The sequence below is a fragment of the Lissotriton vulgaris genome, chromosome 3_1 (genome assembly GCF_964263255.1).
Source record: "Lissotriton vulgaris chromosome 3_1, aLisVul1.2, whole genome shotgun sequence".
Lineage (NCBI taxonomy): Eukaryota > Metazoa > Chordata > Amphibia > Caudata > Salamandridae > Lissotriton > Lissotriton vulgaris.
In genome coordinates, this window is record NC_141689.1 from 663,283,056 (window position 1) to 663,309,628 (window position 26,573).

General features: G+C 46.2%; 1 protein-coding gene across 1 annotated transcript; it reads right to left on the reverse strand.

Moving 5' to 3' along the window:
* Positions 1-18,686: 18,686 nt before the first annotated feature.
* Positions 18,687-26,015, reverse strand: LOC147726894 (uncharacterized). Its single transcript, XM_086963007.1, has 2 exons — positions 25,424-26,015; positions 18,687-19,668 (listed from the first exon to the last, which is right to left on the reverse strand). The coding sequence occupies exons 1-2, from the start codon at positions 25,938-25,940 to the stop codon at positions 18,866-18,868; spliced, it is 1,320 nt and encodes a 439-aa protein (XP_086819133.1). The 5' UTR covers positions 25,941-26,015; the 3' UTR covers positions 18,687-18,865.
* Between the last annotated feature and the right edge of the window lie 558 nt (positions 26,016-26,573).

Here is a 26,573-nt window from a genome sequence, read left to right on the forward strand (position 1 = left end):
GATTACCTTCAAGACTCGGTTACCACATATAAGTGGTTTTCTACTGCCCAAGGAGAGGTCTGTAGAGGCCTAATCACCATTGACCTTCCCTTTTGACTTTCAGATACCAACAAGGAAATTGGACATCTAAAAAGAGAAACCATAGATTTTGCTTTCCAGGGCCTCAAGATTGAACAAGAAAGATCGAAGGAGATTATGAGTGACCCCGAAGTTGGCACCTGATTTGTTGAACTGGTGCCGCTTCTATACACAAGTGTCTAAGCTTGTGTCACTTTGGCCCAAAAGGAAATTTGATCAATGAAAAAGAAATTCCTGTATGCATATACTCATATTTACCTTAGGCCCCTTGGGAGTCTGATAGCTATGCTGGCTGGCATAGCTATCACACTCTTAATGGGTTATATGTGTACAGTGACATTGCTTTTGCACATACAGAGGATGGTGTATAAAAGCTTTTATCTTAATTTCTGAAGAATGTAAACTGGTTGTAAATGAAAAGTGCCCAAATGTAAAACCCTTTAACTGGGCACGAAACAAATATTCAAAATCTTCCCAGATATTTAGGGCCTTATTATGAGTCCAGAGGTCCATAGGACTGCTGAACCCATGGTGATGGTACGAACACCGGCGCACTGTGGGACTGCCTGCAGTATTACAACTGCAGCGGTTGGTCCTCCATGAGACCGCCAGCACCACCGGGATCAAGAATCCTGCTGGGCTGGTGGTCTTTCACCAGCGGGGATATGCAGGCAATGCCGAAGTCAGCACCGCCAAGCATATTCCGAGTTGCCATTTTACCTCTATTTTCATGACGGTGGACCCCCCATGAAAAGAATGGCAGAATGGCAACCTAGGGGTCCCTGACAGGCCCCCTGATGGATTTGGGCCTGGGGATGCATGTGGGGGGGCAATGTAATGTCCCCCTGGATTCTCCCCCCTCCTGCACGGTGTTGCATATATGCCACACCATGCCGGAAGGTTCAGTTGGCTCACCTACTGTAGTGGTCTGCATGATAGGCACTTCTATGAGCCTAGCAGACTGCTGCTATTAACCGCCACCAGACCTTCTGCCAGACTAGGATTTGACTCCTAATCTGGGGTGGTCACACCACAGCTTTGGCGATCCTTCAATGGTCGGAGCATTGCACCATCCGCTGTAGGGCTGCCAAAGTCATGACAATGCCCTTAGTGCAATCCGCTTCATTTTGCAGATCCTAATGTGTATGCAAAATAAAAACGGTTCAAAAAATTAGTGTTTACCATTTTATCGAGCAATAATTTACAGATTGTCTGTGGATTAGTGAATTCACAGAAAATCTTTGAAATTATTTAAAGCAATCATTGGCAACACCTATAACGCTGTTCACCTTTTGGGTTTGTCAATGCTGTTTGTGAATAGTTTTTGTATGCAGGCAAGTAATGCATCAAAACAAGCACTGTCGAAACACCAAAATGTATATATTTTTATTTAAAGAACACATTGCATTAGCAGTTTGCATTGAAGCAGACTAATTATTGTGTAGGTGTGTACATTGTCCAAGAACAGAATGCCTTCACTCACGGTCAGGTAAACTGACAATGTGCCAGATGCTGTGCGCTGTCGAAGGCCAAACCAAAACGTGAATAACATTACAGCAAACCAAGGGATGAAGAGAACTGAAAGTCCCTGTAGGGAAGTACAGGATATATTTTTTATTAAAAACAAAAGGTCTTTGTTAATGCCAGAGCTAAGAATGAGGGTGCACCACTGGATGAGAGACCTTTTGTTCTCATTGTTATTTTCTGATTTCTAAATCTGGCTTCAGATTCACTGTGCGCTCTAATTGGCTGACTGTCACTGAAAAGTGTGTGTGGCTGCTGCCATTCCATAACGTAATGCACTGATCATGACACTGGTAAAAATGAAGACAACTGTGTACAGCTGGGTTGGCTGCCTGTGGAGGGTTGCGCGTGCAGCGTGGGGAACCTGCACTGCACACGGCTGAAGGCTATGTGCAGCAGGAGTTGCGGGAGTTAACCACCCCATGGCCCTTATTTATGAACAGCTTGCGCCGAAGATGCGTCAAAAATAATGACGCATCTTCGGCGCACCGCATGCGCCATATTAATGAAGTGACGCATCTCCAGCGATGCGTCACTTTTACCTCACTGCGCCACAAACCCCACTGCGTCAGAATGCCCTGCGACGCGCAAAAAATAATGTATGCAATGTGGGCGTAACCGCGGAAAAGCTTGCGCAAAAGTGACGCATCCGCATTTACTAACTTTCCCGCTTATGACGCATCCGCGACGGAAATGGCGCAGCGTTGCGGGTGCGTCGGAATTGGTGCGCCTACAAAACGGACGCGCAGGAAATGACGCATCGGCACATAGCGAGAGGAGAGGAGAGAGGAGAGGAGGCCATTGAACTTTGCTGCAACCATACCCACACCATGGAGGTCGTTATGCTGAGAGTAGCTGCCAGACGGAGACAACTAGCTGCAGGAATACCACCACAACCCCCTGCACCACAAAATCCACCCCCAAGGCAACGCCGCAGAAAGGAGCGGTTATTCCGTCCAAGGAGCGTCCTGAGAGGCATCAGGGATGAGGAGGTCATTACTCTATTCCGCCTGAAGAAGGAGACCATTGAGCATCTACTGGGACTCATTGGACCAAGGCTAGAGGTAGGAAGCAACAGGCCTACAAACATACCGCCACAGGCAAAGCTCCTGGCTGTGTTGCACATGCTGGCGTCGGGCTCCTTTCAGACAACAGTCGCCAAACTGGCAGGAATATCCCAGCCAGCTTTTTCATCATTCCTACCAACTGTCCTGGATGCCATCATCCATCTCACACCCCGCTACCTCCATTTTCCCAACAATGCACAAGAGCAGATGGAGATAAAGCAAGGATTTTATGCCATAGCAGGCTTACCCCATGTGCTGGGTGCCATGGACTGTACGCATGTGCAATTTGTTCCCCCAGCAGCAACTGCACATTTGTACATCAATCGGAAACACACCTATTCAATTAATGTACAGGCCATCGTGGATCACCGTGGACTATTTACGAATGTGCTGGCAAAATACCCTGGCAGTGTCCATGATGCGTTCATCTTCAGGAACTGCATCATAAATGATCGTTTCAAGAATGGCCAGTATGGAAATGGACTACTTGTAGGTAAGCAAAAGACTATGATACAATGCACCATCCATGCTACCATGCTGCTAATATTGCTGTAATGATGCATAAATGAGGTTCAGGATGTAAAAATGTTGTACTAGCACACAGGTACCCATAGTACGGCCGGTGGGCCGTCAGCAGCCCAGCAAGCCTTTCACTGCGGTCCGGCAAGCCTTCCTGTGCGGCCCGCGGACCTTGCAGACATGTACCTCTGTTAAATTTAAATTCATTCAAAAGGGTCTGCAAACACCACCGGTTGTTGATTTATGGGGGCCGGGTGATTTCAGGCAAAGGGTGGAGATGCAGAGGCGCTAAGAAGAGATCAAAATCAACAAGGCCTAATTAACAATTAAATGGTCTTGCAAAGAGCCCTGAAATACTCCGCTGACTGGCGCCAAGGGGGCGTTGGCCTCACTGCTGGGGGTGCCATGATGTGACAAGTGGTGGGACACAGACCCTACAAAGCAGCAAATTCTGAAAGAAAACTAGCTGGCTTGTACATTACAGGGGGGGAGGCTGTCTCTGGGCTGGTGACGGGGACGTGTACACACAGTATGTGTGCACTACCCGAGAGACAGAAGGGGCAGAGACAGACAGGGGCAGAGGCAGACAGGGGCAGGGGCAGACAGGGGCAGGGGCAGACAGGGGCAGACAGGGGCAGAGTGTCAGAGACAGATAGAGGCAGAGGCAGATAGAGGGAGGGGCAGATAGGGGCAGAGTGTCAGAGACAGATAGTGTGAGAGACAGATAAGGGCAGGGCTAGAGAAAGGCAGAGACAGGGACAGACTGACAGAGGCAGAGACAGATAGGGGCAGAGACAGATAGGGGCAGAGACACATGGGGGCAGATACATGGGTGCAGAGACATATTGGGGCAGAGACAGAAGGGGGCAGAGACAGAAGGGGGCAGAGACAGATGGGGGCAGAGACAGATGGGGGAAGAAACAGACATACATAGACAGATAGCGGCAGAGACAGACAGAGATAGACACAAGGACAGAGAGACAGAGGGAGGGGGAGGAGGGCCAGACAGAGACAGGCCCAGACACAGACAGGGACAGACAGAGAGAAGGAGACAGAGAGGATGAGACAGAGAGAGACATAGAGGGAGGGAGACAGAAAGGGAAGGAGACAGAGAGAGACAGAGAGGGAGAGTGACAGAGAGGGAGGCAGACAGAGGGAGAGACACAGAGGTCGAGAGAGGGAGGGAGAGAGACAGACAGTGAGACAGATGGAGAGAGAGGAGGGAGGGAGACAGACAGACAGACAGAGTGGGAGAGAGTGAGTGTGACAGATGTGTATGCCAGGTCTGGTCACTCAGTAGACAAAGGCGTCTGTCGCTGCGGCCTGTGTCCAACCTCATGGTCAGTTTGTATTTGTGGCTCTAGCCCCGGCCACTCCCCCACTGACCCCGGCCCCACCACTGCGGCCCTCGGCCACAAGCCACACTGTAAATTTGGCCCCGATATAAAGTTTGTGAGTACCCATGTAATAGCATATACATAGACATTAATAGAAGGGCCATAATTAATGACGGTCATGCACTGCTGGTGCCTCAAAACCAAAATGGCAAAAGGTCACGCACCAGTGGTGCAAGTCCCTCATAAATGAGGCCCACGGTCATGTAGAGGCAAATAGGGAGTCAATGCATGTCCTTCCAAATTTGAGAAAATACAAAAGGATGTGGGTGGTGCACAGCGGTAGTAAAAGAAGTATGTAGAATCTTGTTCAGCTGAGGGTGCTCCCAAGGGTGGTGCTTCCGTCAAAGCAACAAAAGTGCAAGACAGGCAGTGTACACAAACCACTGCAAATACATTCCCTTGGCGAGGCACTCCGTACATGATCATGAAAAAGAATCAAAGAAGTTGTAATACAAGTTCTGTTTTAATTCACAAGTATTCAAGTGAGTGGGTTATCGATGATATCAACAGCATATCAATCCATAGCAAAAATACTTTTCTACAAGCCCCTTTGTCAAGGAGCGTTCATAGCAACGCGTAGCAAGGACTGCTACTTGGCTGTTCCAAGACCAGCATAACAGAACACCGGTCTCAGAACAGCCGCGTAACGGTCCTTGCAATGCGTGGATATGAACGCTCCATGACAAAGGGCCTCCTGGCCAAAATGCATAGGAGGACTACATACTCATCTACTTCAATAAATAAATATATGTTATGAAATGATATGCAGTTAAAATCAGTGGTTTGCCTACACTACCTGTCAATTCCAAATACGTGTCCATTGCACAGCAGAACTATGTTGCAAAGGTGTCTTGCATGTGAGTCCCTGGGTGTGTTATCTGCAACATCCATGCCCAATGGACACTGACAAATGAAATATTACCCACAACATATGGCCTCTACTTTACCCCAACCATATCAAACTTTTCATTGTACCTTCTCATTTATTCTATTACAGCTGACCAGGGGTATGGCATTCAGCCGTGGGTGATGACACCGTATGGAAATCCGCAGACACCACAGGAAGTTGCATACAATCAAGCACATAGCCGGACCAGGAACATTGTGGAAAGAACATTTGGCCTGCTCAAGGCCAGGTTTCGGCGCCTGGACAAGTCTGGTGGACGCATTCTCTATTCACCAGAGACAGTGTGCAAAATTATTTTGGCCTGTGCAATACTGCACAATATTTGTGTACTCACACGTGTTCCCTGGGACGATGATCCAGATTTGAATGCAGAAATGCCACAGGATGACCAGGAGGATGGCCATGCTCCTGTAAATACAAGCACAGCAGCAGGCATCCGGAGACGTGCTCAGATAGTGCGCAATTTTTTCTAAGAATGTCACTAATAACATCCGCATCATGCATCTACATTTGTGTTTGCACAAATAAAAATACTTCACACAACCTTATGTACCTTGTGCATGATTAATTGACAATAATTCACACTGCAATTTGCATGACAATCTCATATGTGGAGTTCATACATTACACTAACTCTCATGTCTGGAGGCTGACATCAGACATACATCAACCCACACATCCATTTACATTGTACTGGCTTGCAATTTCACCTGCAATGCGGACACTCACCAGTGTCTGGCTCACACAGGTACCCTGGCACCATAGTGCATGTGTCTCGGTGTGCAGGGTATGAATGCACATGTGTATGAAGGTGACCCTTCCTGTACAAAAGTATTCCTCCATGCAACACAGCAAACATACTGCAGGTATGCAGGCCGCCCATTGCGCGTCAGCACACATCAAAAGCACATGAATCTCCCATATGTCATAGACACACCACCTTCACACCCTATTTGCTTGCTGTAGGGAAGTGCCGCAGGAATGCATGCAGTAATATTATACGCTAATACGTCATAAATTAGGTTGTACATTCACAATTGTCAAAAAGCAACATTTAGCATCCATATGTTGTGGTGCAGACATTTAATAAAGCACTGGTGAAGAGGAGTCCACATAATGAAATCACACAGCAGGAAAAATAACAACAAAGAACTTGTATGTTGTAAAGTCATGATGAAAGTAAATAATTAATATGTTAAAAATTTCTATCATCAACATGTTACACAGTGGGTGTGCGTCACAATCTGACCATCCATCAAAAAGTAGCCTTCAGTGCTCACACCAGTTTGCACAAATAAACAAATGTGGTAGGCACATAAATGAAGTTAGTGTATCATACTTCAGAACCTCATTCATGATTCAACACACAAAAGTGACGTTGGGTCTGCCTACCTCAGTATCTGACCCATGCATTCCTGACTCCACGCACATAAGTGACGATAGGTCTGACAACGTCAGAATCTGAGACATGCATTCCTGACTCAAAGCAGAAAAGCAACGTTATGTGATGTAACCTTCTCATAGGTGAAATTCATAGAGTGCACAGAGACCATAGGCTTGCTGCCGCCATAAGACAGAGTGAGTGAGGAAGGAAGTGTGAGTGGCCGAGAGTTAGCACATGGAAGGGAAAATGTGTGTTGGAAGCGATTACCACAAGTCCAGAAGGGAAGGGGAGGATTTGAAGGAGAGAGAAAGGAGATCCCAAAGCCCAGGAGGCAGATGACAAAATGTGCAACCACCAAAATTCTGGGTTTTGGTATTGGGCGTGACTACCAGATGACGGTGAGCTGATATGAGTGTTTGTGTTGTGCGGTGAGGGCAGATAAGATAATTGAGAAACGTGGAGCGGGACCACTGGAGGGCTTAGAATGTGAGACACGTCACCTTAAAAGATGCCCTCTGATCTATTGTGAGCCAGTGAAGACTGTGGAGTAGAGGTTTGGCTGATTGCCATCTGGGTGTAATGTGAATTAGACGGCCTGCTTGAATCTGGACAACTTGGAGGCGGTGTGGCAGGGATCGTGGGAGACCGTACATGATGGACTCACAGAAGTCCAGGCGTGAGAGCACGAGTGAGAACACCACTTGGGTAAGTGCGGTGGGAGGGAGTAAGTGACTGACTGTAACGATCTGCCGGACCTGGTACATAGAGGAAGAAAGTAGAGCACCCACTTGTGGCCTGAGGGAGAGTTCAGCCTCAATGATGACTCCCAGACCCTTGACTGATTTTACCAGGGCTGGGGGGGAACCTAGCTCTGAGGTCAGAACTGAGGGCCACAGTGGCCATGACTGAGTCCACGGAGGAGGAGCTCTGTCTTAACGGGGTCAAGCTGCAATAGGTACTGGTACATCCATAATTGGATGTGGATCATGACAGCGTGGAACGTCTTGATGGCAGGAGGTGAATTGAGCGGGAGGATGATCTGTAAGTCGTCAGCGTAGTAATACACAATAAGGTCCCATTTCTGTACAGAATGGATCAGCGCCCAAAGGTATAGATTGAACTGGAGTGTTGAATGGGAGGAGCCCTGTGGGACTCCACAGGACGTGGGGGTATTTGTTACACTATAGGGTCCCAGGCGGACCATTTCAGTCCTTCCAGTTAGGAAGGACTCGACACACTCAAGAGTGGGTCCCTGGATGCCTGCATGTCTTCCAAGGTGGAGAAGGATGTAATGGTCCACCGTGTTGAATGCGGACGACAGGTCCAGGAGTAAGAGGGCTTGGGGGGACCCTGCGTCTGCGTTGCCCCTGAGTGTGTACAAGAGTGGCAAGATAACTGCTTCTGTTGAGTGGGCAGGTCTGAAGCCGCATTGATTGGGCTCCATGTGACAGGAGGATTCGATGTAGTGTGATAGACATCCGGTAACATGATCCTACATTAATGTTGAGAAAGGAGGGAGATAGGTCTGCATAAGTCTGAAACTGACCCATGCTTTGCTGACTCTAGGCACAAAAGTGACATAACACAAGGCCCAAAAGTGACTATGGTCAACATATGTCTTAGTCTGACTCAGCTGAATATTGAAACACACATTTTCTGCAGGCTAACATGGTTTGTCCCTGTTGAGACACTTCCATGCTAAGCGTAAACATGCATCTTTTGCACAACATCAAAAAAACAGCAGCTAATATATGCAACAACATTGACAGATTAAAAAATTCAATGCCCCATTACTGAATATTGTGACACATGACAATAATGTTGCATCTAGTCAAAGTGGTCACACCTTGAGGAGAAAATATATCATCACTCAGCCATGCTTCAAATTTACAATGCCACGTAATAATGATTTGGTCTCATGACAATAATGCGGCTTTGACGATAACAGGTCGCACCGTAATGGAAAATATGTCATCAGTGTACCCGGCGTCTAATCAGCGATGCAACATAAATAGGTTTCAGTCGCATGCCAATAGTGACGCTTCTACTGCAACTGGTCGCACCTTCATGGAAATATATGGCATCAGTCACCCATGCTTCAAATACCGATGCGACACAATAATGATTTGGTCGCATCACAATAATGACGCTCCCACGATAACAGGTCGCACCGTAAGGGAAATATATGGCATCAGTCACCCATGCTTCAAATAACGATGCGACACAATAATGATTTGGTCGCATCACAATAATGACGCTCCCACGATAACAGGTCGCACCGTAATGGAAAATATGTCATCAGTGTACCCGGCGTCTAATCAGCGATGCGACATAAATAGGTTTCAGTCGCATGCCAATAGTGACGCTTCTACTGCAACTGGTCGCACCTTCATGGAAATATATGGCATCAGTCACCCATGCTTCAAATACCGATGCGACACAATAATGATTTGGTCGCATCACAATAATGACGCTCCCACGATAACAGGTCGCACCGTAAGGGAAATATATGTCATCAGTGTACCCGGCGTCTAATCAGCGATGCGACATAAATAGGTTTCAGTCGCATGCCAATAGTGACGCTTCTACTGCAACTGGTCGCACCTTCATGGAAATATATGGCATCAGTCACCCATGCTTCAAATACCGATGCGACACAATAATGATTTGGTCGCATCACAATAATGACGCTCCCACGATAACAGGTCGCACCGTAAGGGAAATATATGGCATCAGTCACCCATGCTTCAAATAACGATGCGACACAATAATGATTTGGTCGCATCACAATAATGACGCTCCCACGATAACAGGTCGCACCGTAATGGAAAATATGTCATCAGTGTACCCGGCGTCTAATCAGCGATGCGACATAAATAGGTTTCAGTCGCATGCCAATAGTGACGCTTCTACTGCAACTGGTCGCACCTTCATGGAAATATATGGCATCAGTCACCCATGCTTCAAATACCGATGCGACACAATAATGATTTGGTCGCATCACAATAATGACGCTCCCACGATAACAGGTCGCACCGTAATGGAAAATGTATTATCAGTGTACCATGCTTAAAATAACGATGCGACAGAAATCGGTAATGTTCGCATGTCAAAAAATGTCGCATTTGCGGAAACGAGTCGCATCGCAACAGGAAATGATGTACCTAGCCTCCCAGCCTGCCCTGCTCACAAACAGGAAGTTATATGATACTTTCACTTTCTATTTCACTCCTTTGTAGTCTCTGAGAGGTGTAGGAGTGTGTTTGGAAAGTGCTTGAGAGTTTTGTCCTGTCCTGCAGTTGTTTTACAGTGTGTGTCTTGGTAAGTGTGTCCAAATAGTGGCTGTAGTGTTGTGTATTGTCTAACTGTGTCTTGTGTGTCAAGGGGTGTCTGTCTGTTTAGGGGTTTTTAAAACTTTTTTCATAGGGGGATTACTGTTCTGTTTAGGGGTTGTTACATAGTTAGGAATAGGGGGAGTAGTGTACTGTTAAGTGGGGAAATTGTGTACTTTTTGTATTTCTGTGTCAGCAACATTTTATTTGTGGCATTTACACAGCGTGGCTTGTGCTTTGTCACAATGCCACCCAGGTCTAGGAACCTCAGTGAGAAGGAGTATGGGGGGCTACTGTGGCTGATACTCCACTACCTCCCAAATATGATTGGGAGTGGAGGCAGGGTAGTGCAGGGTTACCCAACCCAAGAAAGGAAGCTCAGGTGGGAGAGGGTCCGGTACCAGATGTTGCGAATGTTTGGAGTGGACCGGACTCTCAGACAGTACAAACACCGGTGGGCAGACCTCATTAACCGTGAGCAGGATCTCCTGGACCACCTTGGCATTGAGGTTGATGGAACAATTGGTAAGTCAATATATATTTATTTTATGTATTCACAACGGTATCCTAAGGTAAAGCAAACCAAATGTCAAACCACAGGGGCCTCACTGATGATCCCCTTGTGCCCCTGTAAAGTCAGACATAGGGCCATATCTATCAACAAACCCTTTCTAAACAAATAAATGTAGGTTCTAATGTAATTGCTTTTTTTTCTTTGCAAAATGGTATGTATAAAGAAAAATCACTACTTTGTAGGAATACGATAATCTCCCATAGTTGCTACTTTGCATTTTCTAATATGTAAGTAAGGGATCAATCAAAATTCATTCCCATGGCCCAGGAGGGACATAGGAATCACTTTTCAATAAATACTGTAATAGCAAATCAGCCATTGTGATTTCTCCAAAGGGTGCAGGTGTTTCTCAAAAAAACCCTGCTGGACCCATCATAATGATGTGTGTGCATATGGTGCACATACATGCACTATGGCCATGTGTGTGCATCACCTGGCACCTTCAAAAATGTGCAATGGAGCATATTTACCTAAAATAGCTACTTACCATCAAATACAGGTTGTTGTCAATTAGCGACATCTGAAACATGATTTGATACACAAAAATAACACATACATAGGCCATCATTAACGCGGCCCCTTGCGCCATCGAAAAATCACTTTTCATGATGTTCTGTGGCGCAGAAGCCTGCGTGGTATATATCAGGCAGCAGTACGCCAGTCTTGGTGGCGTACTGCTGCCTGATAAATATCAGTCCCTGTAACGCAGTGTTCTGCGTTAAAGGGGCGTGCAATGGGTGTTGCTGGGGGCGTTCCCAGCAACAACCATGCCCTTTTGACACTGCCCCACATGTACCAGAAATCGTACCTCTGAAGCAGTGCCAAAAGCTTGCGCCTCCCCAGGGGAGGCGTAAGGGATGCGCAACTGGGAGAAATGTCATTATTTCTCCTCGTATTTCCTTTTTCCATGTGTGCTGCATTCTGCAGCACACATAGAAAGAGGAAAAGGCTCTTGTGCTTATTTTTGTACTGAAAGGTTTACCTTCCTGTACAAAAATGATCTTCCCCGCAACGCAGCCACCCTTGCACCATTGTGCAAGGGTGCCTGTGCTGGCGCAGGCAGCACATTGTGCACCAGCGCAGGGGAAAAGGACAGGAATGCGCCGTATCTAATAGATATGGCGCATTTCTGCCCTTTTCTTTTGCCATAGGGAAGCGCAGCTGGAAGGCCTGCTACGCTTCCCTACGGCAAAAAGTCATAAATGAGGCCCATCGCACTTAACTAATAGCAAATTTGCAAGTACCAACATGCTATGGCAAATTGTTGTTCACAAAAATGTTCAAATTCCGTAAATGCAAAATGTGTCATACATCCTAAGCCATGGACGTAGTCAGTTTGAAATGCTCCAACGGCAAAATCCTGCAATTGTCAGACTTAGCAATTCACAAAAGGCATGATACACATGGCCTCTACTGACGTAGTGGTAACGCACAAGCAAGATTGATCTTCACCATGCTGGACTATGCCGCTCATTGAGGCATAATGATGCATGATAAAGGTCAGCACTTTCAATGCATTGTTATGTGTCAAAAGGGCGTGCAATGTGTGTTCTTTGCCATCTTCACACCAACATCCATGGACCTTAGTCAATGCACCAGGGCCCTCTGTAATGAAGGCCTTCTGGCGCCGCAGCAACACTCATTAACATGTGTCAAAGTAACGCTCTGGCGGCGCAAGACCTATGAAGATAAGGCCAGAGATGTACGAGTGTGAGGCAGCGCAAAAAGCACATGCCTGCCCTGGGGAGGTGTAAGTGAGGCGCCACAGGGTGTGAAGTATAAATGTATCCATGTATGTCATATTTCCCTGTGTGCAGCTGCATTGTGCAGCACACAACAACACATGTGTATGCAGTTTGACCATTGATGTACAGGAAGGTATCCCATACGGTTTAAATACATTCTTCAAAGCACAATCACATACATCTACATGACAATGACATATTTTCTCAATGGACCTAGTGTGCAGATTTTTAGCAAATGCCATCTCAATGTGACAACACAAACAAGGGATCACATGTGTGTAATACATGCAGTGCAAGAGTGTGCTTCACATGTGAAGCAGTTAGCCATAGACTGTTGTCTGATGTACGTTGACTCATGGGACGCACGTAAACCAATCTTGAGGATACAACTGACTCTCATGTAATGTCTGTACTGTGTGGAAATATGCTGCATACGCTGACATTCTGGTATATTGTCTTTCACTTGTAGGTGGGCCACCACCATACACAAGGGAAGAGGTGGAGTCCTTCAAGGATCCTAAGGCCACTGGTGAGTGTGAAATCATTACTATCTTTGTCTGTATGCTTACAATGTCTCCTCATGCATGACATGTATGCAGACAGTCGAAATGCATCATTCTTGCATGCATCCTGTTTACACATCACATGTGCATGGAAGTGTCAATGACTCAATGGCACCATGTGGAAATGCATGAACACAAATATTAGGGTCACATGTATGAGGTGTTACAGTGTGCATGGTACACAGTAACACTAATTGTGCTGCTGTAAGTATACATCACACAAAAATAGACCACATTCAAAAAATACATCTAGCCCTCCATAGAGCACCATACCCAGGTGTGAGGGTCTCAAGTCACTGAAGGGAGGGGGTGTGCTGCTACTCATGAAATAGTTAGGTCTTCAGTTATTAAATGAAGGTAAGATGGTCCTGGTCTGTCATAGTTGTGCCCCAAGGGTGTTTCATGTCTTTGTGGCCAGGTAGGAGGGTGATCTACCTCCAGTGGTGGAGCAGTCAATCCTTGGTATGGTGGCTAGTGGGAGGCTGGTGGAGCAGAGGTGGCCGGTAGGATCAGAGAACAAGAGCCCCTTGAGGAGTCATTCTGGGCCCATGTCATGTGTGTGTGCGTGTGTGTGTGTGTGAGGAGCCTCAACGTGATCCTTGTGTTGACGGTGATCCAGTGTTGGTCATTTTGGCCTGTAGAAATGCTGCAGTGATGAAGGATGTCGTAGAAGAGTTGTGCCGATGCTTTCACTATGGGTAGTAGTTCTAAGTGAAGTCTGGCATTGATTCCTGTGTATGGGGCATTCCCCTTGTACAGTTGGGTGTCGATGATGGCCTGGCTGACCGTCTCACACGTTCCCATGGTGATCCACCTGAATATCTATTGGACCATGCGCAGGGTGAAAATTCAGAAGGATGACATGATGTCCACTTGTTTGTTAGTTGTGAGTGAGTAGACCTGGAAAAATCCCAAGTGGGGTGTATGGTCCGTGGGTGTTGTTGCAGTGACCATTGTTGTTGACCAATAGGCGGCGTCCCTGGCGCTAGTTGATTAGCCAAGGCTGAGAACCTCTGTATTGTGTGTCTACAGTATCTGCTGACTGACCTTCTTCCATTCTGCAGTGGCTATCTTTCCTTCATGTTGGTTGTGTTTGGTTGTGGCTGGGTCTTTGGTGAGGCACAGTACCAGATGGGTGTCATTGGCATTGGATATTATGTTGTGGTGGTGTGTGTATGCAATGGTGGCAAGTGTGCTCATGGAGATGTCGAAGACTGTTGTGCTGAGCAAGGACCCTTGGGGTACGTGACAGTCAGTGTATTCATACCATGGCTACATGAGACATGCTCATTGTAGTAGTACATAGATATTCCTCCTACAAGTTCAACTTGCTTGTGCCCCACGTGTGTCAGTACTTGCCATTGTAATAGGGATGGAACAGTGCTGCAAGTCCATCATTAATTAGCACAACAGTCATGCACTTACCTATGCTACTGAAAGGGTCGCCGGCACAATTCCCTATTGACATCAGTAGTTGATATGGTATGATGTACATGTGCTTAAATGTGCATTGCATCAATGATCATGCATAGTCAATCCACATACCAGCCCTTGATGCTGTCTATATGTTGTCCCCTGTCAAGAAGCGTCTACCATGGAAGTGTTGTGCAGTGTGTGTTGCCTTGTGTGAAAACACACCACATATTTACTACCAAGCAGCACCCCATGTACAAGAGTCACATGATAGGAGTCAGTCCCCAAATCTATTGCAGTGCACACCTGTGTTTCTCCTTCCAATACAATGCTAATGTGCCCATGTTTTGTTTACATGGTGCTTTTCACATGTGTGTTGCCTTGTGCAGCATACAGTGCTGATGGTCCCTATACCTTGCTTTTTATCTGCGTATGAAGTGTCAAATTACAATGCCGAGAGATAACTTGCCTGCACACAGATGCTCTTGCATCATGTTGAGAAGGAGCTTGCATATGTGAATGGGGGGCATTGGGTTCATGCCCAGGACAAATGTATTTGAATGTACCATCTCATATGTATTGATGCCTTACTTGTCATCTACAGTGATTATCATCTTAGGTATTACGCAACATCACTTAGCATCCCTGTGTATGACAATCGATGATGATGACCCCATGCTTTGAAATAGATGCCCTGTTAACGATAGGCCCTTGCCAAAATGTTCTGAAGATCGCATAATGTGCATGTGTACAGGTGTCAATGTGTAAGTGCAGACTGATGTGGATGTCATTGCTCCATTACAGACAACATGTCACAAGATGAGGAGAGGCAGTATCGCATCCGTCTGGAAAGATACAGACACATACGCAATGTTGGTCGTGCATTCCGACAGATGGGACGCCGACATGATGCTTTACGTGCTGAAGGGGCCTGGAGATCACCAACTCCCACTTCCCCATGCAAAATGCGGAGCAGGAATCTAAAGGGGAAAAGGTCACACATTGAGTCTGGACCAGCAACTGGCTCACATGCAGATGTAGACCCCCAAATGGATAGTCAATCTGCAGGATCAGCAGGTTGTTCCACATCTGGACATGCCTCTAATCTGAGCCCAGTGACAAGCACTCATCCTAAATCAGGAACCAACATTGCACAGGCCCTTGGGACAATGACAGGTGGAGCTGCAGTAGCCCCACCTAAACAGGCTTGTGCGCAGGCTGATATTGACGGTGTGCTCCTGATGGCCAAGATAGACAAAATAGAGGCCAAGATGGACACTTTTGAAAAGGGCCAAAAGGAGTTGACTTTGCAGGTTGCGGGCATGCAGCTGCAGCTGGCCACCCTGTTGTCCATGGTTGCTGACCTGAAGGCCACCATTGCTGCAATGGACGAGCAGGAATAACGACATTGCAGAACTGTGGTTGTTGATGACATGGTGTACGACCTGTCAAGTTACGGACCTTGTTCTTGTTTAAATGTTAAAGTAGTCAGATATTTATTAGGATAGTTTTAGTACTTAGGAATAGTGTTAGGATAAGTGTTAAGTTATTAGGAGTGGGTGGGGGGTTGATGTATAGTGTATGTTAAATGTTTAGAAAAATTTAAAAAAATCAAAAAAAATATATACTTGTTTAGTTAGATAGGTTAATTAGTATGTGTTTAGATTAAGTGTATGTGTGCCTGATGTGTGATTGTTGAATAGGGGGTGGGGGGTCATCTGTGTGCTGTGTAGTATGTGTGAGGTAGGTATAGGATAAGTTAGACAAGATAAGTGTAGATGTTAGCGCCTTAGATTAGCTTAGTTTAGGATGTGATTTATAGTTTTGATAAGTGTAGTGTAGTTTAGCATAGATTTTATTTAGTGTGAACTTTTTTTGCAAATAAATCATATTTATCTTTCACAATGACTCTGACTTGTAGGCATATGAAGTTGTGAAATAAGTTCTGGGTGAGCGTTATCCTTGCTGGACAAGGAATGTCAACAATGATCTCATATCTGAGATTACCATTACGTGTTGGCTATTCTAAGCCAGTTGTTCTTACACTATCACTAATTCATACAGGCCAATACTCACCCTTGAGGGACTTTAGCTAATGCGTCTCAGGTGAGCCCATGTGAACAACAATCATGTGTAAAGATTGTGGGACGTCTTTCATTACGTTTCTCCATAGTGGAGCACAGCAGCCCTTCCAGTTGCGCTACCTTTTTGCAGGAGGGAGGGCAGGACCGTGCCATGTCTGCAAGATACAGCGCAGTCCTGTTGTTCTCACCATCACTGTTGTACAATGTCCTGTTCTTCGCTAACGCAGTCACCTTTGCACAATGGGGCAAGTGTGTCTGCCTTGCGGGGACCATCAGACTTGTACATGAACGGACACCTCTCAGTTAATCAATCATCACAACGGGCTCCTCCTCTTACAATATGTACTGCATTGTGTGATAAAGGTGAGACAAGTAGACTTCTTCATAATTCTCAACATTGAGCCTTCGTCAAGCCTGCCTTGGGTCAGTGTATTTCTGGACAAAGCTTACCATTTCATGTTCCTATTACATCTGGGCCAGTGTGAACAGCAAATGGATGTTGTTGGCAAGGCACCCAGCAACACCCATTGCACGTGCCTGTAACGCAGAACAAGGCGTGTAAGGGTCAGATTTGATGCATGCTGCATTATCGCATGACCATGTGCCTTGGTGATGGATGATGACTATTAGGCAGGGTTAGGCGTCACACAACGTCACAACAAGTGAGGGTCAGATGGCACAATGGCCGTCATTAATTGGGCCACCTGGTATTGAGACTGTAGCTCAATGTTTGCAGTGTTTCACAATGCTGAGGGCCAGTATGACCCACGTCTTTCCTGCAAGTGGAAAAGAAAGCTGGTTAACAAGCTGGCTATGTAGATGCAGGGAAATGTGACCATGGCTAGGTCTGTATTGCAGACGTATGTCTTGTGGGCCTAGAAGCAGATTCATTGGTAGAGGTTTGCTTGCCCAGGGTTGTGGCTGACTGTGTAGGCGTGTGTGAACTCCTTTAGTGTCAGTATATCTGTATGGGTGTGGATGCAGTAGTGCTCCTGTATGTGCTGGCGGTAGTGGTATAATCATGTGAGCCACTGGGAACGTCTACCTACGGTTGTCTGGACGTTAATCAATTTTGTCCGGAGGGTATTTTTGATACTGATATTGAGGCCATTAACATAGAACCGGATGATGAAGATGGATGTGTGGCAGGTCTAATCAATGCATCAGTTGACAATAATTTTGATGCTCTTGCACAGTTTGCAGAGGGTGAAGTACTATGGTGAGGATACTACTAGTATCCATACTGACAGGGTGAGGGATGTGTTCTGTACAATGTATAGTTTGTGTTAGACATATGAGTGGTGAACTGTTTATCCAGCCCAGGGTACCCCCAGGTATAGTCCCATGTGGTAGTGGTTGTTGTGAGGGTGATTTCCTCTTTTGACAACAAATGGAGATTTGTCCAGCTGAGGCACATACTTGTTGGCACATCTTGCATCCATTGTGGTTGTGTCCTGTGATGTTGTGTACCTTGGTGAGGGAGAGGCAGAGCTGGGTGTATTAGGCGTAGGGTAATATGCAGAGTCCATGTCCACTGATGTTCTCAGCAAGTGGGGCCATGTACACATAGTAGACAAAGGTACTGATGGACAGTCACTGAGGGACTCAGCATCAGTACTCTGTGTGTTGAACAGTGAAATGTGTTATGCAGAATCATCTGCTCTGCAAGGGAGGAGACAATCCAGTGTGGTGTATTACCTTGCCGCATGCCATAGTGGAGTGTGGCAGCTAGTGTGTTGTGGAACATTGTTTCTGGAAATGAAGCAATGTATATTGTCTATGGATTGGCAGTGTGACCAACTTTGAGGATTGTGTGGATTTTGCTGTGGCGTCTAGGAGGGACCTCTTGATGCTGTTTGTCATGGAGCAGGAGAGAGGACCAAGACAAGGAAACACAAGGAACACGCACTCCCAAGGATGAACCTCCTACTCCGCCTACGGGTCAGGTACAAAATTAATCCTACGTCTTTCTCCGTAGGTTCCACCCTTATGTACTCCACCCAGATCACAGGGTTTGTGGAACATGTAGTTTGTGATGACAACAATTGCTCGTGAAGGAAAATCCGACTCCTGACTGTAATGACTTGAAGTACAGTGGATTGTAGAAGAAAATGTAGTTTATTCAAAGTAACAACCACAGGGAGATCCAAGGACCAACTCTCACAGTAACTGTTTATCTGTGTACTGCCCCCTGGATTCCACACTCTGGAATCCTGTGAGCACAGAGACCATAGAACATTACATCATTACAAAGATATAACACTGACAATATGTGCTTCTAACGCATTGTTCTGCGGAGGACTGGGAAATCTTCTGATTCATCTTCATCAGATGGGTTTGTCACAGCTGATGGTGTGACCAGTGGGGCAGTCGACACAGTAGGCATAGCCACTTCATGGACTGCAGATGTCGATGGTGTTTGACCTGGAACATGTTCAATGCCCATCAGGTACCGCATAAATGCATTCAGCATTATTTGCTGGCTCTCAAGCACAGCTGTCACATCTCGTTGATAGTCAGCCAATTTAGTGAGGTATTCATCCTGTTTGGCTGTCATTTGCTTGAGGGTGTCCTGTATTTCCTTCAGAGTGCTGGCCACCTCAGAGCTGGCACTTGTGGTGGGCATTAGTCTGTGTCTCTGCTGCATGACTTCTGAAATTTCTGTCATGGCGTCAAACAAAGTGCGTGGTGGTGCTTCAGTGGTGCTACCAGTTTCCGCACTGGCAGGATTTGAGGTTAGGCACCGGAGCACTCCCTCTAGGGTCCCTGCCATGCTCTCAATGCCCTTACGCACCTCCTGTGCCAACTGACTCTGCACATCCACTACACGCTGTTCAAATGTATTTAGTGTGTTTGGCGACTGGTGAGGCACAGATGTTGTGGGAGGTGGCATAGGAGTGCTTCCCTGTTGGCCAACCGGAGATCCCACTGGGCTGCTTTGCCTTCTTGTGGGTGGAGGGGGAGTTTGTAGTGATTGGATTATGTCCTGGATGATTTCTGGGCCCATACTGGTTACACTTTCACCACCCTCATTGTCCGTTTCAAACATGGCTTCCAGCTCCAGATTAGGTGTACCATGGCCTGAAATCAAAAGTAGATGTAGGTTTATGATCATGTCTGACATGTGGTGTACAAATGCACAATTTAGAGTCATCTACCATTTTTGACTTTGCTGTGTTTCAACATGTCAAAGCTCAAGCGACACATCATCACTCATGTGTACAAAAAGTGACATGGCATTAATCATTTGATGGATACGAACTTTACAAAAAAACATGGCACATGGGCAGACAGTGCTTGCACACTTGCAACATTCTACTTAAGTGCATGTCCTGATGTCTGTTTAGTTGGTGTGTATTGGGGACACATTCCAGCACAGTAGGAAGTGCATGTGGCATTTTGCACTCCATCACCAGGGACCCACACACACCATGAACAAACCTCCACGTGGAAATGAAGTCCCTCACCAACTGGATGAGGAGCAGCAGTGTGAAACTGTACTTGGAGATGACACAGGTCATCATCCTCGGACCCACACCCTGAGCCTGGGACTACTCCTGTCGCGCAACCACACTGGGAACAGCAACAACACTCACTGACCATACACGCAACTTACAATACTTCCAGTACTCCTCCCTCTCCATGTCTGAGCAGGTCAACGCCATCTTCCCCTCATGCTACAACTGCCTCCACATGCTATGCAGGATCCACAAGTGGATCCCCACCCCAGACAAAAATAACTGTGACACAGGCCCTGAGCACCAGCAGACTGGACTACTGCAATGCACTGTAGGCAGGATTCCCTGAAATAGACCTACTACTACTGCAACACATCCAATGCACTTACGGCTCATTGATTGTCAACGTCCCCCACCGCAGCAACATCATCCCCCAAATGTGAGACCTACACTGGTTCCCCATCAGCAAGTGGATCAGCTTGAAGCTCCACAACCAGACACACAATGCACTCCATTAGGCCGGGCAACCCTACATGTGCAGCAGACTCACCTTCTACACCCCCACACGCCACGTCCACTCCACCAGCCTACCCCTCACCGCTGTCCACCGCATCTGATGACCAACCTCCAGCAGCAGTTCCCTGTCCTACCTCACCGCCAAGACCTTGCACTCCCAGGCCATCTACGGCACACCCAGGACCTACTCCCATTCAGAGGACTCATCAAGACGTATCTCTTTGAGCGTTAGTGGCAGCCGCTTCCCATCAGAGTGGTAGATGCAACATGTGTTTTCACATGCTGAAGGAGTTGTTCCAAGGACACAGAATTCGGTATTCTCTGATTTTTATTACATGCAGCTGTGGTTGATGCAGACTGGGACGTACTGCATTCCTCACTGTTTTTCATGTGTTTAGTTGGTGTAGTCTTAGGTGTGAGAGAGTATGAGTAGTCTGTCATCAGCAATGGATACAATGTTGAGGCTGTGTTTGGTTTCATATGGTGCTGAGGCAGCCCTGTTGATGTTGACAGGGGTCAGACACATAGATGGTCCCTCTTGCATTCAGCATTGGAATTAAGTGCATTTGAAGGCGAAGGTTGTCAGTCTGATCCTTGAACCTCTTGGTGGGGTGAGTGACCCAGTTGAGCAATGTTCCTTAGAATCCTGCATCATGTAGTGTGGCAAATCTGTGTGGTGTTAGTCTGTGTTGGAGCACACTCACAGCTCCTGGTCCCGGAGGGTGGAGATGTCACCTGTGGCTGTGAATATGGTGATCTTGGTGCTGTTGTTGATATAATGAGGACAGGGCTGTACTGATCCCACAGGTGGCTGTATCTCATGTTTGAGGGTGTGCATTGAGCTGTGACTGGTGTCCCGGTGGGTATGGTAGTATGGCTGTTGTGTTGTGAGAGGTGTGGGTGGTGCTGCCTGTGGCATCTCATGTGTACGGGAAAGTTATTGTAGTGAAATTGTTGTTGTTTATGGTGAACTTTGTTGGACACTTATCACAGGTCTGTAGTGCCAGGGTGATGTCTGTGGCTTTGCAGCATAGGTTCTTGTATAAATGCAGGACCTTGCCTAGTTGGCAGGAATTTCCATTATGTAGGATTGTTTTTTTGTGGTTCTCCCTCATTGGGGCCATGTATGTGTTTTACATTTCAGGGGCCTTATTCATGAAGGACTTGCGGCGCCGATGCGTCACTTTTTCCCATGTAAAAAGTGACGCACCGGCGGCGCAAGTCCTTCATAAATAAGGCCCCAGGTGTCTTGGTGTTTATACATTTCTTCAAAAGGTATCTGCTGGTGCCTCTTGCTTCTTAGAGATCAGTGCTCTATCATGCCGTGTCCCTGTAGTGCTGTTTGTTAGGCTTGCAGAGTGTGGAGGTGTGGTATGCACAGTTGTGTATCCAGGTGTGACTTTCACTTGCAGTAACGTTGGTGTAGGCTGTGTTTGACACCAGGGTGGTGTTAGAGGTTTGTCAGCAGTGTAGGCATGTGCAATGTCTGTGGGTCATGTTTGGAAAGGCCTGTTGTCATTCTCAAATGTTTTCCATGTATAAGTGCATGGAGGCTGGCTGAGCTGCATCAGTGAATGACTGTATATCAGTTGCTGCTGGAAATGATTGCATTTGAGACCCAGATGGGCACATTTGGACTTCCCATAGGCGTGGCTTCAGCACACCATGTACATCCGTCTGCTGTGGGCTTGCACAGCGGCTGACATGGAGTAGGCTAATTGCGACTTACAATATTCAGTGATGACGGAACACATGAACACAGGGGTGGTGGCCTTAGTGGTAGTTCATAGACCATATGTGGATTGTGGGCTCAGATGAGAGAACTGAAATGTTATATTTAAAATCACTGGGTAACATCTGTATTACTTTCGCCATGGCCAATTTCCTTGTGGCAGCAACCAGAGCCAGAAGGGGCATGAATTTGGAAATCTGATGTACATAATGTGTTTTTTAAAACATTTTAACGTACTGATTTTTCGTCTCATTAACTTGCTCATAAATGAAATTGTTCAATTCCTTTTTAAATTGTAAATAATACTGTTTTTATGTACTTTGTATGATTTTAACAAATCGAATAAAGTTAATTTGACTGACTGACTGACTGAGAGAACTGAAATGACTTATTATGGAGACCGAAGGGATGAGTGACTGATGTGATAATGCTATGTGTCATCATGGCATGGGAGGGTGGGTAGGGGCCATATTACATAATGTGGCTCATGTGCATATTGCCAAGGTGACTCAGGTACCACTTATGATGACCAGAGCAGTAATACCCACTTCCATGTTAGGTATACAGGCTGGATTTCTGGATCCATGGCAAACATGGCCAACATTCCAGCATGTATTGTCCCACTTACTATTACAAGTGACACCAACACTTCACAGCATTGTGATTGACTCAGAGTAGTGAGCCTGGCTGGCGGATTCCTTTCACGTGACACAAAGGCAGGGTTGCATAGGCTGCAGAGAACTGGGACACATCTTTGAGGTGTGACTTCCCTCAATGTGTTCCGGATTTGCAAAACAAACTTGAAACTCAATAGTAAACTTGATACTTTTTTGGTGTTGATAGAATACACTTAGGGCCTTATTTATGAAGGCCTTGCGCCGCCGGTGCATCACTTTTTACATGGGAAAAAGTGACGCACCGGCGGCGCAAGGCCTTCATAAATAAGGCCCTTAGTACTTTGGGCATTCACATAATGAACTTAGTACTTTTGGTATTCACAGGAGTTAGGATTTTGCCTTTACTCTATCTTAAGTCTGTCTTCAGAGACACTTTAGGCAAAATCGTTACTTCTGTGAATGCCAAAAGTATTAAGTTCATTGTGTGAATGTGAAAAAGTAGTAAGTGCATGCTGTGAATTACTATATAGTAGTAAGATTAGAATTGAGTCTTGAGTTCATTCTGTGAATGGGCCTCTATATGTTTTGCTGCACACACTCACACACACATCCCTGCAACCATGAGACATTGATTGTTCTGTCCTGCATTTGTTAACTCACAGCTCTCCCTCCACAATTGCCAATGTTTGACATTGTGCCCCCATGGACAACAGGTGTGACACTCTTGTACAAAAAGGCACATACATTATACCAAAACATGCCGTGTCATGACATTCCATTTCATTCATTGTTCATACTTGGCATGTTGCAACTGTAGAGTAGGTGTTTCACAGCGGAGACTTTAAATACACTGTTCAAAGTTCAGTGAGTACATGGATTGAGTTTCCTTGTCACCACACACCCAGACCTGAAGCATTCAATACCTTTATGAACAACCACAACACACACAATGGAGTCAGATTTGTGAGTGCTGCACACACCATTTATCATAGCCAAAAATTAAGTACACAGCATTGGTTCATAATCTGTGATGTTACCCCATATTTCTCATGATGTACACCTATCCAAATAATAGTTCAGACATTTATCCCCCATGACACTACCAATTGTTATTGTTTGACACATAAATGCACAACATTTTTATTACTCTTTCACATTTGTAAATATTTATTTTTTTCACATAGTGACACACATTACCACATGTATGACTTCAATCACAACATAATTGTGTCACAAAGAAGTAGAATTTGTATATATTATTTTGGAACACATGCATTGCATAGTTGACATTGTGCAGCATACATTGAAATGGTCATCGCATGACACAACGGCTACCATACTGTACGCTGTTTGCATTTGACTGCCTCAGGTACACACTGTGAACAAAGGTTTATTCCTCTTGAACACTGCAAGTATACAATGTCAGGTACCTCCTCACCTTCAACCCTGTATGCCACCTCACCTGCCAGGACATAACTCTGCTACAGACATCACCATCACTGTCACTGACAACTTCTGTGTCACCTGCATGTGGCAGCACGACAATCATCAAAGAGGCATTGTTAACCCATACACTGGTACACTCAGAATGAGCAGGCACTCTAATGTGCCAAGGTTGACCATGTACTACGACAACTACATTATCGTGACCAGGCCCATGGCCATACTCAGCAGCACACCTGTCCTTCGCAACAACACAGGTACACAATGCTTGGCATGCGCCAACCCAGGCAGACTTGCACCATGTTGCAGGGGGTCCAGCTGTGCAGGGGATCAGTGTTTGTGTGCATGGAAAGGACACATTCGTGCATGATGCAGTCATGAACAGATTTTTAACCTTTCTATGTGTCCACTTGAATGCAAAAGAGATATGTTGTTTTTATCATGGAGGGGAGATTACGTTTTAATTCAGGTTTGCATGCCTTACACAGACTCTGTGTATGCATATCTTTGTTGCGCAGCATGATAGTTACATTTTGATGTTCCTATTGTACATTGTCAATTGGACATAGATGTTTCTGGGTATACCCTTAGCAACAGCCCTGGAAGTGCGCTTTCTGACACTTTAATGTGGTAATGATGCAATGACATGATATGTTGTACTATGTTAGATGGCTGTCTGTGGCCTATTATTGTGGGTGTGGCACATTGTGGCACCACTACATGAACAAAATTACATCCTGCCAGCACAGTGGTAGCAGTCCAAGTCATACAAGTGTGACACTCGGTCTGTTGCAGGATGTTGTGTGATTTTCTTTTCAGGAGGGTAGTTATATCTTTGCACCTGCGTGTGGCACTTGTCAGGTGCAGCAGTGGGCTGGGACTTCACTTTGGACATATAGGTTTACTTGCACAGGGGTAGCTGTTTCCCAAATGTAACATGTGCATGTCCGTGGTACAATACATTTTGTAGACCCTGCTTTCCACAACACGTCAGTAATTGAACCACCCACCTTACTTTCTGCACAGCACAACATTACCTTATTTGCACATTTCCCCTTGTAGGGACTTACCCTGTGTGTCTTCCTGTGTCTCTTCCAGTTCCTCATGCAGTGCACTGTCCTGCCCTGAGATTCCAACGACCAACTCCTCTGGGATGACCGCTGCAACCCGCTCCTCAAGGTCATCCAGCTCTTCTTGTTGTGATGGGCTGCCTCCTCCTGTAAGCCCAGAGTCTTTCCGGTTTTTGGCCATTTTTTCTTTAGTGCGGCGCTTGATATCATTCCACCGTTTTTTTAGGTCAATGACTGTCCGCCTAGATTGGCCCACACTGTTCACCTTGGTCAATATGTCCAGCCAAATGGCCTCTTTTTTGGCTAGTGGCAATTTGGAACTGGCAAACAGCTGGTGCTGGTGGTCTGTTACCTCACTTATCAGTGTATCATTCTCCTCAGCACTGAAATTTGTTTTGCGCTTCCTCTTTCCAAGAGTTTCTCCCTGTGTTGCAGGCTGGGCATCCTGGCTGCCATGTGGCAGGTTTCCTTGGCTGCTGCTCTGTCCTTCAGGCTCCATGGTGGCAATTTTTTCCATTTGCGGGAGAATTAGGTGATAGATGCGCGTGTTTTTGGCGTTTTCCGGATTCTGACGCAACGTAATAGTGACGCAGCGATGCGTACACGTGCGCCGTTCCGCAAATGCGACTTACGGCATTTTTACAGCACTTGCGTGTCTTTTCGCTACGTCAGGACGGCCGCGTCTGCGTGACTTTTCCCCGCCTTGCGCCTCCGCTTGCGGCACGGTGCGTCATTCCGTAGATATGACGCATCCGCGCCGCAAGTTTCTGGCGCAGCGTGTCGTACGGAAAAGTGACGCACCCTTGCGTTTCCGCAAGGATGCGTCACTTTTCATAAATGAGGCCCCATGAGTGTTAAATACAGGACGCAGAAAAAGCACACTGGCAATGTGGGCAAGAAAAGGCGCACTGGCGTGTAATCAATTCAGAATAATTGACCCCCACTGCCAAGAAGCCACCCTAACACAAGGTCAATACAATTGAAAAAGAGTGTTAATTTCCATACAAGATTATCTGTTCCATAAATCATAGATGATTAAACTGATTTCCAGCAAAACACAAAATAAAATCATTTAAGGTTCAAAGTGCTGAATGTAGTAGTTATTCAGGAGTCTTGGGAATTTCTTTAGAATCCAATTTTTTTCATCCAT

What these genes read in the sequence shown, in the direction of transcription:
- LOC147726894 (XM_086963007.1), bottom strand. Translation starts at nt 25,940, where the DNA reads ATGGAAAAAATTGCCACCATGGAGCCTGAAGGACAGAGCAGCAGCCAA. An exon ending in GACACAGGAAGACACACAGG is followed by an intron (nt 19,669 to 25,423) that starts GTAAGTCCCTAC and finishes TTTTGATTTCAG; the next exon opens with GCCATGGTACACCTAATCTG.